Consider the following 15,790-nt stretch of genomic DNA (forward strand, 5'->3'; position numbering starts at 1 on the left):
ACACATACATTCAGGCCAAGTACCAATACACATAAAATAAAAATAACTAAGTCTTTAACAAACAATAACATCAACAAAACTCTGGTCCCTGGGATGCAGCTGGGCACAATGGAGCACATTTATGGTCCTAACACTCAGGAGGCTAATGGTGGATCTGGATTTTAAAGCGCAGCTTTGGTTACAACCAAGGCCGGGCTGGGACAAATGAGACCAAGACTTTGGACACAGCAATTCAATCACTGTTCTACTTTGCCCACTTTTCAACTTCCCCAATAGATTATTAGAGAAGTAAATAAGCAGCAATTACCCACCCCCCAGAAAAGAGAAAAGGCACATACAAGTTAAAGAGCTGTAAATATCTCATAATTAGAGTGTTGGGAGCGGGTGTGGCGGCAGTCCCAAAGGCGCCAGGGACTGCAGCTAAGTCATATGACTTGCACCTGACTTCCTCATATAAGACACAAACATCTTGAGTGCTGCGCAGGTGTACCAGGATTCAGGTGAATCCAATTTGGTGGAGATTTGCCCCTGCTGCCCTGATTAGCTGAAGCTGCGTGCCTGGTGAGGTGGCGTGGCCTGCTGTGCGTGGATGGGAACTGAGAGTATAAAAGAGTGAGAGGCCCAGGGTTCGAGGGAGATATAAACAAGGAAGATATAAACAGGGGAGATATAAACAAGGGAGATATAAACAAGAAGAAATAGGACTGAATAAACGTGTGCAGAAGGATCCTGTAGTGGCGTCGTTCTTGCTGGCGAGTTGGGGGCGCGCTGGACAGTTGGTGCTGAAACCCGGGACAAGAAACATCTTCAGGCACGAGCGAAGACCCCCTGCTACAGGGAGGATTCAGAACTGCATCACGGGGAAGGAGTGGTTAATAAAAGTTCCTGTAAAACAGACTGTTGAGAAGGATCTGGCATGGATTCAGAACTCTTCAGCTGGGGAACGGTATTGATGAAGAGAAAGAAGAAAGATGAAGACTGAGTAAACTGCTGTTAGAAGGACTGGTGGTCACATCGTTCTTGCTGGTCGAGAGCAGACGCGACAATTGGTGGCCCGTACGGGGAACCGACTCCCCCACCGAGTTCAGAACTTTCAGCAGTCAGTGGTTGCCGGCAGGGTAAGTTCAAGGTGAGTGAAACTTGCGACCCCAGGAGTTTGGGAAGGACCTCGATAAAATAGAGGTGAGCATAAAGTTGCCAGGAAGTAGGCACAAAGTAACCCAGGAGTTTGGGAAGGACCTCCGATAAAATAGAGGCGAATATAACGTTGCCAGGAAGCAGGTACAAGGTAACTAAAGGTTCATGGTTTTGGGATAAGTTAAGGTTCCTGGTTTGGGGACAAGTTAAGGAACTATGATAACCTCAGTGTAGTGATCAATAGATCCTCGCTGTGTAGTTATGCTTTTTTCTCCCATTGACCCTTTGTGGGTAGGTCTGATAGTTTTGGTCTTGTTTGTTCTGATATATGGACTCTGTTACTGTTTGAATCAAGAGGCAGTCAAGACAGGTCAGAAAATCCTTACAGAGCAACAAGAAAGTATGTCGGAAGAAGAGAAGGGCTTAAAAAGAAAAAGGAAAAAGAAAGGAGACACAGTGTTATCAGGTGGACAGAAAGGACAAAACAAAAGAGCTGAGGTGGAGGAGGAAGGCAAATTAGCTTTTGTGCCGCCTCCCTATGCCTCCTCAGCAGCCACCTGTAGGTGGACCTTCTGTCCGGATATTTGGAGAGGATCGACCAGATCTGGTGTTGACATGGGCGAGAGGGTCTGTTTGTGTGTTTCCACAGGACCAGACGGAACCTCTTTGGGTGCCGGAGAGATTGGTGAGACGCTGCAAGAATGAGGCTCCTGATCCAGTTGCCCCTGTGGATGTGGTGGATGATCCCACAAGCACAAAGGATGGAGCCAAGATGAGAGATCCTTTCGGTATTCCAGAAGCCGATACCAGCTCGACATGACATTCAAATTTTTCCATCCTTTTTGATCCCTGAATTCCCCTTAAAGAGATAGCCTCTCTGGCTATCTATCCCTTGCTTCAGGGAAGATGAGCGGGGATGAGAGAGCCCTGGGATGTATGCTTGTTATAGTGTGTGTGTGTTTTGTGTTTGGCACATGTGTTAGGTGCAGAGTGTGCGGCCCGCACTTTCGCCATGGTAGCGTAGGCTTTTGCTGCAGTGGAGGCAGGACAATCTCCTCAGATTCGGTTTGCCGCTCTAAAAGAAATTATGCTGCGTTATGCCGTGGGGTGCGAGGCTAAGCACTGCACAGAGGATAGCTTGCTGTTGGCATCCTGTGGAAGGCACGTCTGATTGCATGAAGGTTCAGTGTCCTAGTTCCCTTCCCCCAGGAAAAACGACACGGGAGCTGGCCAAGACCTCTCTGGGTGATGAGCCTAAGGGATGGTTTTGTGTAGGGCCCCTATGCTTGCACACTGGGGATCAGACCTCTACCTTCACCCATGAGGCTTGCTTGCAGCAATTAAGATCTGGCCATAAGTTAATTAACATCCTGGCCTTTTGATGCACCTGCCACAAGCAAAACACAATCTCCCCAGGAGTGGCTTGGCATGATAGAGAGGTAGTCAGTGATAAGACTCCCTGGGCATGTCACCAACCTAAGACAGGGATCAAACCAATGCTGTTTGTCACCCAAGGACGGGTAAGGGGCATGGCTGCTGGGGGCTATCTACAGACATTCTCTCTGCCAAAAAAGAAAAAAGGGGGAATTGTTGGGAGCGGGTGTGGCGGCAGTCCCAAAGGCGCCAGGGACTGCAGCTAAGTCATATGACTTGCACCTGACTTCCTCATATAAGACACAAACATCTTGAGTGCTGCGCAGGTGTACCAGGATTCAGGTGAATCCAATTTGGTGGAGATTTGCCCCTGCTGCCCTGATTAGCTGAAGCTGCGTGCCTGGTGAGGTGGCGTGGCCTGCTGTGCGTGGATGGGAACTGAGAGTATAAAAGAGTGAGAGGCCCAGGGTTCGAGGGAGATATAAACAAGGAAGATATAAACAGGGGAGATATAAACAAGGGAGATATAAACAAGAAGAAATAGGACTGAATAAACGTGTGCAGAAGGATCCTGTAGTGGCGTCGTTCTTGCTGGCGAGTTGGGGGCGCGCTCGACATTAGAGAACGGCTGCTTACATACAGAGTAATAACTGATGGTTTCAGTATACTATACTCTGTTGATTCAAACATTTTCCCATTTAAACCACAAAATTACAAGTATTAACTTTATAAAAGTTGAAGGATGTAGGGATATTCCTTCATTCACCAGGTATTCCTCAAGTGCTTATTATACCCTATGTACAAAGCTAGGCATACAAGAAATAAATGTGGAAAGATGCTTCTCTGACAGCCAAGTAGTCAAACTGGATCTCAAGCCCAAGAAGATTGGACACAAACATCCTGCTGTGCTGTAAATAACTCATGCATTTCTCCATCATAGCCACAAACAGTGCAACCATTCAACAGCCCACTGCTGTTCTATCTTCTGTACTGTGATGAGGAGGACAGCTGTTTCACACCGCTTTCTTTAAATGTGATTTTACTAAGGACTGTTTACTTTCTATCTCTACAAAAGCTACATCTGGACAGAGTTTTACAAGTGACCCTTTCTAGCTGTGATTGTCTGCAACTACAACCTGAGTCAAGTTAAAGACACAGAATTTAGCCGGGCGTGGTGGCGCACGCCTTTAATCCCAGCACTCGGGAGGCAGAGGCAGGCGGATTTCTGAGTTCGAGGCCAGCCTGGTCTACAAAGTGAGTGCCAGGACAGCCAGGGCTACACAGAGAAACCCTGTCTCGAAAAACCAAACCAACCAACCAACCAACCAACCAACCAACCAACCAACCAACCAAAACCAAAGACACAGAATTTAAAACTCCATCAATAACCACTCACAATGACTCCTGTAATCTCCGTACACAAGAGAGGTAGAAGGATCCCTGCAAGTCTCAGCCAACCAGTTATATAATGAGGTGCTCAAGGAAAAAAGATAAAAATCCAAAACAAATGAACAAAAACTCGAAACAACTACTATTTTCAAAGCAAAAGAATAAAAGCCAAAAGTGAGAAATTGTAAGCCATTTCTCTGAGGCACAAGCAAGTCTTTGGGGGCTGGAGAGATGACTCAGCAGTTACACTCTCTGGATGCTCTTCCTGAAGCTCCAGGTTCAGTTCCCAGTACCTACACGGCAGCTTACAACTACCTACCTACAACTACAGTTCTAGAACATCCTCCTCTGACCTCTTTGAGTATCAGGCATGCATGTGGTGCACAGATAGACAAGTAAGCAAAAAACTCATACACATACAATAAAATAAATCTAAAAATATGTTGTTTTTTAAAAGCTTATTTTGGGGGAACTAGGAGGATATCTCAATTAGATAAGAGCACTTATTGCTCAAGTATAAGGACCTGAGCTGAATCCCTGGCACCCACAGACAAAAGGTCAGCCAGGGCACGTGAAACCTTACCTACCCTTGCATACATAATGCACACAGTTTTCCTCCTCCTCTTAATCCTCCTCCTCTTCCTCTTCCTCCTCTTCCCACATTTGGATCTTTTTTCCTTTGTGCTATATGTTCCATCTGTGGACATTCAGGATACTGTCAACACCACCTTTGCTACACTACACACTGTTTGCTTGGTAGGTTAGCCTCAAACTCAGGATCCCCCTGCCTCTGTGCCCAGGTGCTGGAATTGCAGATGTGCATCACTATCACTGCACTTGTCTTGAGCCTGGACACACAACAAGCAAGTGAACATAATAAAAGCAGTATTTGTTAAACATCTGTGAATCAAAAAGTACACATATTTTGGGAACTAAGGATATAACTAAGAGGTAGAATGTTTCCCTAGCTCACATGGAGGTCCCTGAAGCAGACACAAACTAAAATTTCACAAACTCATAAAATCTCAATTAACCTGAATTTTAATATATTTTTCTCTTTAACTGGTTGCTAACTGAAGTTCTCTAAATCATGCACCCTCAAGTATCCTAAATTCTGGAAAGAGGTTAAAAATATAGTTACTGGCTTTTGAGACTATATTTTTATTAGATATTTTATTTACATTTCAAATGTTATCCCCCTTTCCTAGTTTCCCCTCCAAAATCCCCTATCCCCTCCCCCCACTCTCCAATCCACCCATTCCCACTCCCTGGCAGAGGCATGCCCCTATACTGGGGCATAGAACTCTCACAGGACCAAGAAAGGGCCTTTCCTCCCACTGATGACCAACTAGGCCATCCTTTGCTGCATATGCAGCTAGAGCTATGAGTCCCACAATGGGACTCAGGGCTCTTTGGTTGGTGGTTTAGTCCCAGGGAGCTCTGGGGGTGCTGGTTAGTTCATAGTTGTTCCTCCTATGGGGCTGCAAACCCCTTCAGCTCCTTGGGTACTTTCTCTAGCTCCTCCATTGGGGACCCTAAGTTCCATCCAATGGATGACTGTGAGCATCCACTTCTGTATTCTCCAGGCACTGGTAGAGCCTCTCAGGATACAACTATATCAGGCTTCTGTCAGCAAGCACTTGTTGGCATCCACAACAGTGTCTGGGTTTGGTGGTTGTTTATGGGATGGATCCCCAGGTGGGGCAGTTGAGACTAGCTATAAAACACTCATGGCACTCGGGAGGCAGAGGCAGGTGGATTTCTGAGTTCAAGGCCAGCCTGGTCTACAAAGTGAGTTCCAGGACAGCCAGGGCTATACAGAAAAACCCTGTCTCGAAAAAACAAAAAGATGCATGGATTGTGATTGATCTGGGGGGGGGGGGGGCGAAGGGGCACAAATAAGACGTTTTCACCCAGGGCTGGGAATGTGTGATGGTTTGTATATCCTTGGACCAGGGAGTGGTACCATCTGAAGGTGTGGCCTTGTTGGAATAGGTGTGACCTGGTTGGAATGGGTGTGTCACTGTGGGTGTGGGTATAAGATCCTCACCCTAGTTGCCTGGAAGTCAGTCTTCCACTAGCAGCCTTTGGATGAAGACATAGAACTCTCAGCTCCTCCTGAGTCATGCCTGCCTAGATACTGCCATACTCCCACCTTGATGATAATAGACTGAACCTCTGAACCTGTAAGCCAGCCCCAATTAAGTGTTGTTTTTTATAAGACTTGCCTTGGTCATGGTGTCTGTTCACAGCAGTAAAACCCTAACTAAGACAGAATGGATTACAGCTTAGTTGATTGAATACTTGACTAACATGCAGAGACCATGAATGTGTTCTCCAGCACTGTATAAGCACTGTGACAACTAAAGCTGTAATTCTAGGACTGGGAGGCAGAGGCAGGTGGATCGTCACAGTCTGAGGTAAGTGTACACAGTGAACAAACAAACAATATCATTTTACAGTTTAAATTTCTAAATATCAAGCTTTAACTATCCTCGATGATTCAGGTGCTGTCTCTTTGCTGTTACCTTTTTTGAGCCATACACGATGTGGCACAATATGCATTTTCGTTCTCGTACCATAGTGACCAGATCTGAAGCACTCAATGTCAACCTGCAAGAAGGACATAACATTTAGTAACCTTTCCAGATAGCACCTTTAATTCACTTTTCACTTTGCCCCTTCCTCAATCTTTCCATCTCAATAATGTAAATTCCAGCTTTATGAAAGTTTAAAAACAAAACAACAACAACAATAATCTTCTGAGTGTCAGCCCTGATGAACTCCCCTCTTATCCTATGCAACAAATCCTGTCATTTCTACCGAAATACATCCATCCAGCTCTCAACATCTCTCACCGCGGAGGCTCTTATCACAGCACAGCCTCCTGGTGTAGGCACCCACTTCCATTTTACTCTCAAAACCATAGCTGAAGATTCTCATAACAGGATTGGGAGAATGGTGGTGTTTCTTTGTTTAGGTCCTTGCCATGCCTACTGGTCTGTTTCTCCCCTCACCTAATATACCTCTAGGTCGCCTGTACTGAGTGACACTTCTGGAAGGGCCTCACATTGCACAGAGTAGGTCTCACTGAAAAGTAAAAAGGTATATGGCCTCTAGCTAAGGAAGTTTTTAGTATATACGGTGGCCCTACAGGGAGATGAGAGGCAGAAACAGGACAGTCTCATCTGTAGGCCAGATAGTCTGACTTATATAGCAAAGAGACCGTCTCAATCAGGGTAGAAAAACACGGAAAAGATGTCCTCTGATCTTCACATGAATGCACGCCCACAGCACTACTCATTACCAAGCACTCTGACATATACTCTTTGTGCAAAAAGAACATTAAAATCTTTAATGGGGGTCTGGAGAGATGACTCAGCGGTTAAGAGCACTGACTGCTCTTCCAGAGGTCCTGAGTTCAATTCCCAGCAACCACATGGTGGCTCCCAAACAACCATCAGTAATGGGATCCAATGCCCTCTTTTGTTGTGTCTGAAGACAGCGACAGTGTACTCACATACATGAAATAAATCTTTAAAAAAAAAAACTTTAATGAATGTTTATTTCTTCTTTTAATTTACTTTAATGTAACTTTAATTTAAAGTAAATTAAATTTACTTGTAATTTCTTGAAGCTGATAACATGTACAAATACATTTATGATTGTTTGCACCAATAATTGATCTTTTGAAAGGTTTTAATTATATGTGTTGAGTGTTTGCATGGCAGTATGTGCATGTGAGTGCAAATGTTGCTGGAGCCCAGAAGAGGTTGCCAGATTCTCTAGATACATACAATCAGTGAACCATTTGATGTGGGTACTGCAATCCAAATTTGGGTCCTATGCAAGAGCAGTAAGTGGTCTCCCACTCAACAATCTTTTGCAAACTGCTGGCCAATGTCAGTTCATCCACTCAAGATATGAAATGATAGTATCACTTTTAACTGACCAATCTCAGCCTAGGTATGGAATCGGGGTCTGCTGTGGATCTCAGGATCCAGGTTAGAACCTCGGGTTGGAATCTCATCCACAGACTTTTTTGTTTTTTTAAAGAGGGTCTCTATATATTCACAAAGCTGGCTGAGGGCTCTATGCAAACGGTCTCCTCCTTCTTTCATCTCCCGAATGCTGGGACTACAGGAATGCACCATCTCACTTGACTTTAGAAGTTTGTTTGTTTTTGTTTTTGTTTTTTTGTACTAGTTATAGTACCTAGGGATAATCTTTTTGTGTACTATGTAATACTGTCTTTGTGTCTGTATTATATAGATGCTGACTTCTGTGCTGGCAGAGAATACAGTGCAGACTGGACTTTGGTATTGTTACTTTGATTGAATCATCGCCTGCCGAGGTATTTTGTAAACACTCCTCCTCTCACTTTCTGAAGAGACTGAACTTTGAGAAGGAGTCAGAGGCAGGAACACTGGCAAGCCTGACACTGAAAGAAGTGGTACTAGAAACTGAGACAACAAGCCATGTGGCAGACACTGAATAATGGAAGTTGTAAGAGCTGGTCGGGAACCAGAGTAACCAAAGGCCTAAAGCTATTTTAAATAACTATGTCTCCGGGTCATTACCCAGAGCTGGGGAGGGCATAGAAAGTCTGTATGGGACATAGTACCCAGTGCCACACAAATGCCAGGCACTGCTCTGTCACTGAACTATATCTCCCCCAAAGATGTTCGACAATGTACAAATGTTGGTGGCTTTACTCTCTCATCACTGACCAAAAGCGCTCATCATGGTTGGAGACGGCACCTACTGCTCTTGCAGAGGACCCAAGTTCAATCCCTGTACATATGTCAAGCACCTCACAACTACCTGCAACTCCAGTTCCACAGGGTCCACACCTCTAGCCTCTACAAGCACCTGTTCATACATGCACATAACCACACTCAAACAAACACACACATATATAATCAAATAAGCTTAAAAAAAAAAAAAGGTTTCTAGGGCCAGTAGTTGAAGAGTTAGGTTAAAAGCACCAACTGTTCTTCCAGGGGACCTGGGTTCAACTCCCAGCACTCAGATTACAGCTCACAAATGGCTGCAACTCCAGTTCCAGGATTCGATGGGCTCTACTTGCCTCTGTAGATGCTGAGTGTGTATGTGGTGCACAGACATGCAAGAAGGCAAAATAAATTTAAAATTAAATCGCACGAAGGCAAAATAAATTTAAAATTAAATGATTTTTAAAAAGCTTCCAACATTTATATTTTCCATGGAGATGGAGCTGCTTTGGCAGATGTACTACACAGCCTACCCTTTGAGTTGAAAAAGGTGTCTTGCCGGGCATGGTGGCAAACGCCTTTAATCCCAGCACTTGGGAGGCAGAGGCAGGCGGATTTCTGAGTTCGAGGCCAGCATGGTCTACAGAGTAAGTTCCAGGACAGCCAAGGCTATACAGAAAAACCCTGTCTTGAAAAACCAAACCAAAAAAAAAAAAAGAAAGAAAAGGTGTCTTGATATATCTAATCGGGAACATTGCCCTTTTCCTCCTTCAAGCCTTTTGCATATTTTCCACAATGACCTCAGCTAATGGATGAACAGGGATCTTTGTATTCTTCACTTTATGAATGATGTTTTTGGGTTATAAAAAATAGTTTTGAGGTTATAAATTTAACTTATGTGAAGTGCTTGCTTGCCTATTATGAATCAGATTCTGGTTTTGATCCATAACACTGCAGAAATAAAATGTGGGTTGAGGAAGCAGCCTGGCAGTAAAGGCTTGCCTAGCTGGTAGGCCTACGGCTCTGTCCTAAGCACTGAACAGACCTTTTACCCAGTTTCACAAATATCTCCCTCCCCTGCACCTCATCCTTCTTAGAAAGAAATGAAAACTATACTCTTGCCTTAGTATTCTATAACTGCGAAGATACCAAGATATAGCAAGATATAAAAACTTATTTATGTGTATGATGCTCTATTTACATGTATGCCTTCACAGCAGAAGACGGCATCAGATTTCCATTATAGATGGTTGAGAGCCACCATCTGGGAATCTTTGGGAATTGAACTCAGGGCCTCTGGAAGTGCAGCCAGTGCTCTTAACTACTGAGACATCTCTATAGCCCCCAAGGCAAAGTATTTCATTGGAGGCTAGTTTACAATTTTAGAGGCTTATTATTAGTCCATTATCAAGGCAAGGAGCAAGGTGGCAGGTAGTTGTGGCGCTAGAGAAAAAGCTAAGAGCTAAAACTTGAACTGGAAGCAGAGGAGGGAGGGGGAAGAGGAAGAAGGTGGGAAGGGGCAGGGGAGGGAGACAGGGAGAGGGCCTTTTGAAACCTTTTGAAGCCCATCCCCAGTGACAAACTTCCTCTAACAAGGCCACACCTCCTAATCCTATCCTAAACTCCACTCCCTGAAGACTAGGTGACTAAGCATTCAAACAAATGAGCCTGTAGGGCACATTCAATCACAATTTCTTATTTGCATGTTAAAATTTAAAAGATAAACATAACGTGCTAATGAAAAAGAAAGCAGCCAGGCTTGGTGGTGCACGCCTTTAATCCCAGCACTTGGGAGGCAGAGGCAGGCGATTTCTGAGTTCGAGGCCAGCCTGGTCTACAAAGTGAGTTCCAGGACAGCCAGGGCTATACAGAAAAACCCTGTCTCGAAAAAACAAAAACAAAAAAAAAGAAGAAAAATAAAAAGAAAGCAGATGGATGCTCACAGTCATCTATAGGATGGAACACAGGGCCCCCAATGGAGGAGCTAGAGAAAGCACCCAAGGAGCTGGAGGGGTCTGCAACCCTATAGGTGGAACAACAATATGAACTAACCAGTACCCCCAGAGCTTGTGTCTCTAGCTGCATATGTAACAGAAGATGGCCTAGTTAAGCCATCATTGGGAAGAGAGGCCCCTAGGTCTTGCAAACTTTATATGCCCCAGTACGGGGGAACGCCAGGGCCAAGAAGTGGGAGTGGGTGGGTAGGGGAGCAGGGGAGGGGGGTGTGGGGGGGAGGGTATTGGGAACTTTTGGGATAGCATTTGAAATGTAAATTAAGAAAATATCTAATAAAATAAAATTAAGAAAAAAAAAAGAAAGAAAACAGAGTCAGGAGTGTTAGCACACTCCTTTAATTCCAGCACTTGGGGTTAGGGTTAGGCAGGTGAATCTCTGAGAGTTGAATACCCAGTCTGGTCTACAAAGAGTCCAGGACAGTCAGGGCTATTACACAGAGAAACATGGGGGGCGGGGTGGAGGACAAAAAACAAACAACCCCCAAACAAAACAGCAACAACAAAAAGCAAAGGGTCTGGAGAGATGGCTCATGAGTTAAGAACACTGACTGTTCTTCCAGAGGACCTGAGTTCAATTCCCAGCAAACATATGGTGGCTCACAAGCATCTGCAATGGAATCAGATGCCCTTCTTGTGCCTGAAGACAAATAAATCTTAAAACAAAACAAAAAAAAGGACAAGCTGGGCATGGTGGCGCACGACTTTAATCCCAGCACTGGGGGGGGGGGGGGGGGGGGAAGAGGCAGGTGGTTTTCTGAGTTCAAGGCCAGCCTGGTCTACAAAGTGAGTTCCAGGACAGCCAGGACTATACAGAGGAACCCTGTCTCGAAAAATCCAACCCCCCCCCCAAAAAAAAAGTATTTTACTATAAAATATGTGCTTCAATATATAAATGCTTGGGCATGACTTTATTAGAAATCATAAAATTATGAATGCAGCACCTAGAAAAACATACTGGTATTAAGACTTATCACTTGCTGAGTGTGATGGCATACACTTTTAATCCCAGCACTGGGGAGGCAGAAGCAGGCAGATCTCTGGGTTTGAGGCAAGCCTTGTCTCCAAGCAAGTACCAGCTTAAGGTGTCTGATCATCATAAAACAGGCATGGTAGCACACACTAGTAATTCTAGCACCAGAAAGGCTGATGCTAGACCCATGAAAGGGTCATGGATTTGAGCTAGCTATCTCCAGCTCTGTCTCCACAAACGAGCAACAGCAATAAGAAAGCACAAGTAAACTAGAATAAACTTCCCATTCATATTCTAGCACCAGGGAGGCTGTTTTTCAAAGCCAGATTGGTTCAGGCTAGCTGTGGCTACAGAGCAAAGAATTATTAAACAAACAAATGAAAAACAGTGAGAAACCACCATTGAGGCTAAATTTACCACTAAGCCCACTAGTCAATCTCAGTATCATTAAAAAATGGGAAACCTCAGCAGACAGCATCACAGACAGAGCATTTAGCAGGAATCCAATAAGCACTGTTCTCTAGCATCCAGTTGGTTGTAACAAGCTTAGTGATATGTATCACAAGCCTGAATCATCAGTTTTATCTACACAGGTGTCTTCAACAAATCAAGGTGAAAAAGCAAGAAATGAAACTTCTCTGTGTTAAAAGAGACCTCAAGATGTAGACTAACAAATGCAACAACATTGTAGCCTTTGAAGGTTCCTGATGGTAAGCCGTGCAGTCCCAGTTACTCATGAGGCACAGAACAGAAGCAAGTTCAAGACAGCCTGGGCAAGGTAGACAGACTGATCCATGTCTCAAAAAGAGGGAGGAAATGTCCAAAGTAGCTCAGTGAAACAAACAAACACAAACACACACACACACTTTTTAAAACAAAACAAAAAAGCTAGGCGTGATGGTGCTTATAATTTTAGCACTTGGGAAGTATGCAGACTTAAAGGTCAGCTTTAGCTTCATGAAACCCTATCAAAGAAAACAAACAATTTAGTATTGAATAATATAGATAGGGCTGGGCAGTGGTGGCACACACCTTTAATCCAAGCACTTGGGAGATAGAGGCAGGTGGATTTCTGAGTTCTAGACCAGCCTGGTCTACAGAGTGAGTTCCAGGACAGCCAGGGCTACACACAGAAACCCTGTCTCGAAAAACCAAAAAGTGTTTGTTTAGCTTGAAAAGAAAAAGAAAAAGAAAAAAAAAAAAAAAAAAAAGTCACAGACTGTGAAACTGAAACTCTGGAACCACTTCTATCCTTCATCCTTGACAAACATTTTCCACTTTCAGAAGTGGCTCAGTCTAACAAAAGCACAAATTTTACAAGTCCTCTGATACACACCTGGTAGCTCATACTTCTGGACAGCCCCTTTCAGACTACAACCACAGCAACAGAGTGTAAGCTGTTCATGGGCAACTTGCATCCTAGATGAGCAGTTAAGAGTAATGTAACCTTTAGTATAAAAATCCTCAACTTCCCTTTCCAGAACCCATTTACAAAACACAAACTATGTAGAGATCTCATCTTGGGTTTAAGAGCCAAGGCACTCAATGTTCCCTGCTTTTCTCAGAGACCAGCCTTGAATTTGTTCTAATCTGGATGTACAGTAAGGACATGGTTTTTCTGTTTAAAACACCTTCCTTGTGTCAAAGCCACTGGTTCTGCACCAGACTGATGAAATCCCTTCACACCTTTTCTTTCCTGACTGTTGAAGCTCTCTTCAAAAATCCATCTTGACCCTCTCTCCAGTTAAAATCTACGATGGGCTGTACGAAATTCCAGCACTGTGATTGAACTCAGGATCAAGTTTGAGGCCAGTCTGGGCTACATAAGCCAGATTCTCTCCAAAACTATGAATCAAAATAAACTCTACTATTTTCTGTATCTAGTAGTTCAGTCCGATCTCGAAGGAGTGCTTAGAATGTCTAATTTGGGGCTAGAGAGAGGCTTAGTGGTTAAGATCACCGACTGCTCTTCCGAAGGTCCTGAGTTCAAATCCCAGCAACCACATGGTGGCTCACAACCATCCGGAATGAGATCTGACGCCCTCTTCTGGTGCATCTGAGGACAGCTACTGTGTACTTAGATATAATAACAAATAAGTCTTTAAAAAAAAAAAAAAAAAGCCGGGCATGGTGACACACGCCTTTAATCCCAGCACTTGGGAGGCAGAGGCAGGCGGATTTCTGAGTTCGAGGCCAGCCTGGTCCACAAAGTGAGTTCCAGGACAGCCAGAGCTATACAGAGAAACCCTGTCTCAAAAAACAAAAATAAAAACAAAAACAAAAAAAGAATGTCTAATTGGGTGTATCAGAAAGAGATGAGCGTAGCCATCACCGGAGATGAAGTTCACTAACTCCACAACGTGAAAACTTCAACAAATCACTCTCAGTATCTCAGTACCTCATGTAAAAAGTACTACCCAAAAACATCTACTACAACAGCTTGTTAAATTCCCAAGACACACCTGAATGTACTTATCACACGCAAAGCAGATACTAAGTAACTCGTAGATGAATCTGATCATTCATTCTTTCGTTTTTTGGCGTTACACTTTTAAGATTCCCCCCTGTAGTTTTAGAACAGGATTTGGCTCTTAATCAGTCTGTGATTGGAATCACTTTAATATAAACCGATATGGTGGCTAGAACTGTAATCTGCTTCCAAGTTGGGGTAAAAAAACACACACACACACACAACACTGAAATCTGGAACTTCCCCAAAAAGATAGTTTACGTTACTTTCAAAGATGACTATACCTAACAGACTGAAACGGGAGGCGGTGCAATAATCTCCTCTCCACACTACGCACCAAAATCGTACTAAATATTAAATGGACACATACCGTTCCACTAGTTGCTACTACATTGCTAAGACGCATCCCACAAGTAGAGTCCTCAAAAGCAGGAAAAAGAGGCGACACTGTTAGTCTCGGAAGGCTAGAGATGGCCCTGGCCTGAAACCTACAGCTTTTAAACTAAGGCTGAGATTCCTCCTAGACTAGACCCCATGCCGACAGAGGTCAGGGCCTGCCCCAAAGGTCAAAAACCTGGAGCCACGCGTCCAGTCTGGGTTGCGAACAGAATCGGATTGCCCTTGCTGGAATCTGTGCCCAGAAGCCAGACGCACCGCTCGCCAATAAACCCTAAACCCACACAGGTCAGAAGGGGCATCGTAGCGTGGTCGCATGCAGGCGCAGCTCCACCACCTGTCCAGGGGGCAGACCCTCGGGCTCCGATACGCCCAACCAGGCCGCATCCTCCTTACTCACACTCACAGCCCGACCTTCCTACGCCATCTGGCCGCCGAGGACCCGGCGAGGGAGCTCCCAGACGCCCCCTTAGCCTCCGGTCCGGCGGCGGCCCGGGACCCGCTCCCCGCCGGGCACTGACGCCGCCGCCGCCGCCGCTACTACCACCATCGCGCAAGCGCGCAGGCGCACGCAACTCAGCACGCTCCCTCTCCCCTCCCACTCCATCCGCCCTTTTCAACCATCTAGCTTTATTTGAACATAAGAAGTGAACAACGGACACCAGACAAGTGGCCTTACTCAAAAAGGATGAAGAGCCCAGATAGGTCTTTTGCACAAACCAATTGGCTGCACCTTCTTTTTCTTGGTTTGTTTGTTTGTTTGTTTGTTTTCCCCATTTTCCAAGCTCTTTCTGGACTTCCCCTACTTTCTAAGCCCTCCACCATAAGCTGTGGCAGTGTCTTGACTACATTTCAAAACTATTCCTTCCTTGTGAAACTTTGGAACAGATAGATTCCAAGTTAGGCATGGTAGCTCACCTCTGCTTCTGGAGGTTGAGAGCAGAGTGTAACGGGAGTTCAAGGCTAGGCAAAGCTGTTACATAGTTCCTGGGCTACAATGTGATACTGTTTCAACAAAGGACAGAACTCAATTTAAATCTTAGCCTAGCCAGGCAGTGATGGCGCACACCTTTAACCCCAGCACTTGGGAGGCAGAGGCAGGCAGATTTCTGAGTTCTAGGCCAGCCTGGTCTACAGAATGAGTTCCAGGACAGCCAGGGCTACACAGAGAAACCCTTTGTCGAAAAACCTAAATAAATAAATAAATACGTTAAAGCCTCAAATCAAAATAAACAGCTACCTTCATTTATGTGTAAATCCAGATTCCTTCTAAAGGTTTAGGGAATTCTTCCAATTGTGTATTTGT

General features: G+C 44.7%; 1 protein-coding gene across 5 annotated transcripts in view; it reads right to left on the reverse strand.

Moving 5' to 3' along the window:
- Zfp106 (zinc finger protein 106) overlaps positions 1-15,062 on the reverse strand; it is a 57,045-nt gene extending 41,983 nt beyond the window's left edge. Inside the window, exons 1-2 of one of the 5 annotated variants that reach the window (NM_011743.3) lie at positions 14,885-15,057; positions 6,429-6,513 (exon numbers count right to left, since the gene is read on the reverse strand). In NM_011743.3, the coding sequence (NP_035873.2) occupies positions 6,429-6,482 (54 nt within the window). In that variant the 5' untranslated portion in view covers positions 6,483-6,513; positions 14,885-15,057. Of the gene's footprint in view, positions 1-6,428; positions 6,514-14,458 lie in introns of all 5 variants that reach the window. The other 4 variants (XM_006499044.4, XM_006499042.4, XM_030248878.1 and 1 more) reach the window with 4 other exon arrangements.
- Positions 15,063-15,790: the final 728 nt, after the last annotated feature.

This window comes from Mus musculus, chromosome 2 (assembly GCF_000001635.26).
Source record: "Mus musculus strain C57BL/6J chromosome 2, GRCm38.p6 C57BL/6J".
Classification (NCBI taxonomy): domain Eukaryota; kingdom Metazoa; phylum Chordata; class Mammalia; order Rodentia; family Muridae; genus Mus; species Mus musculus.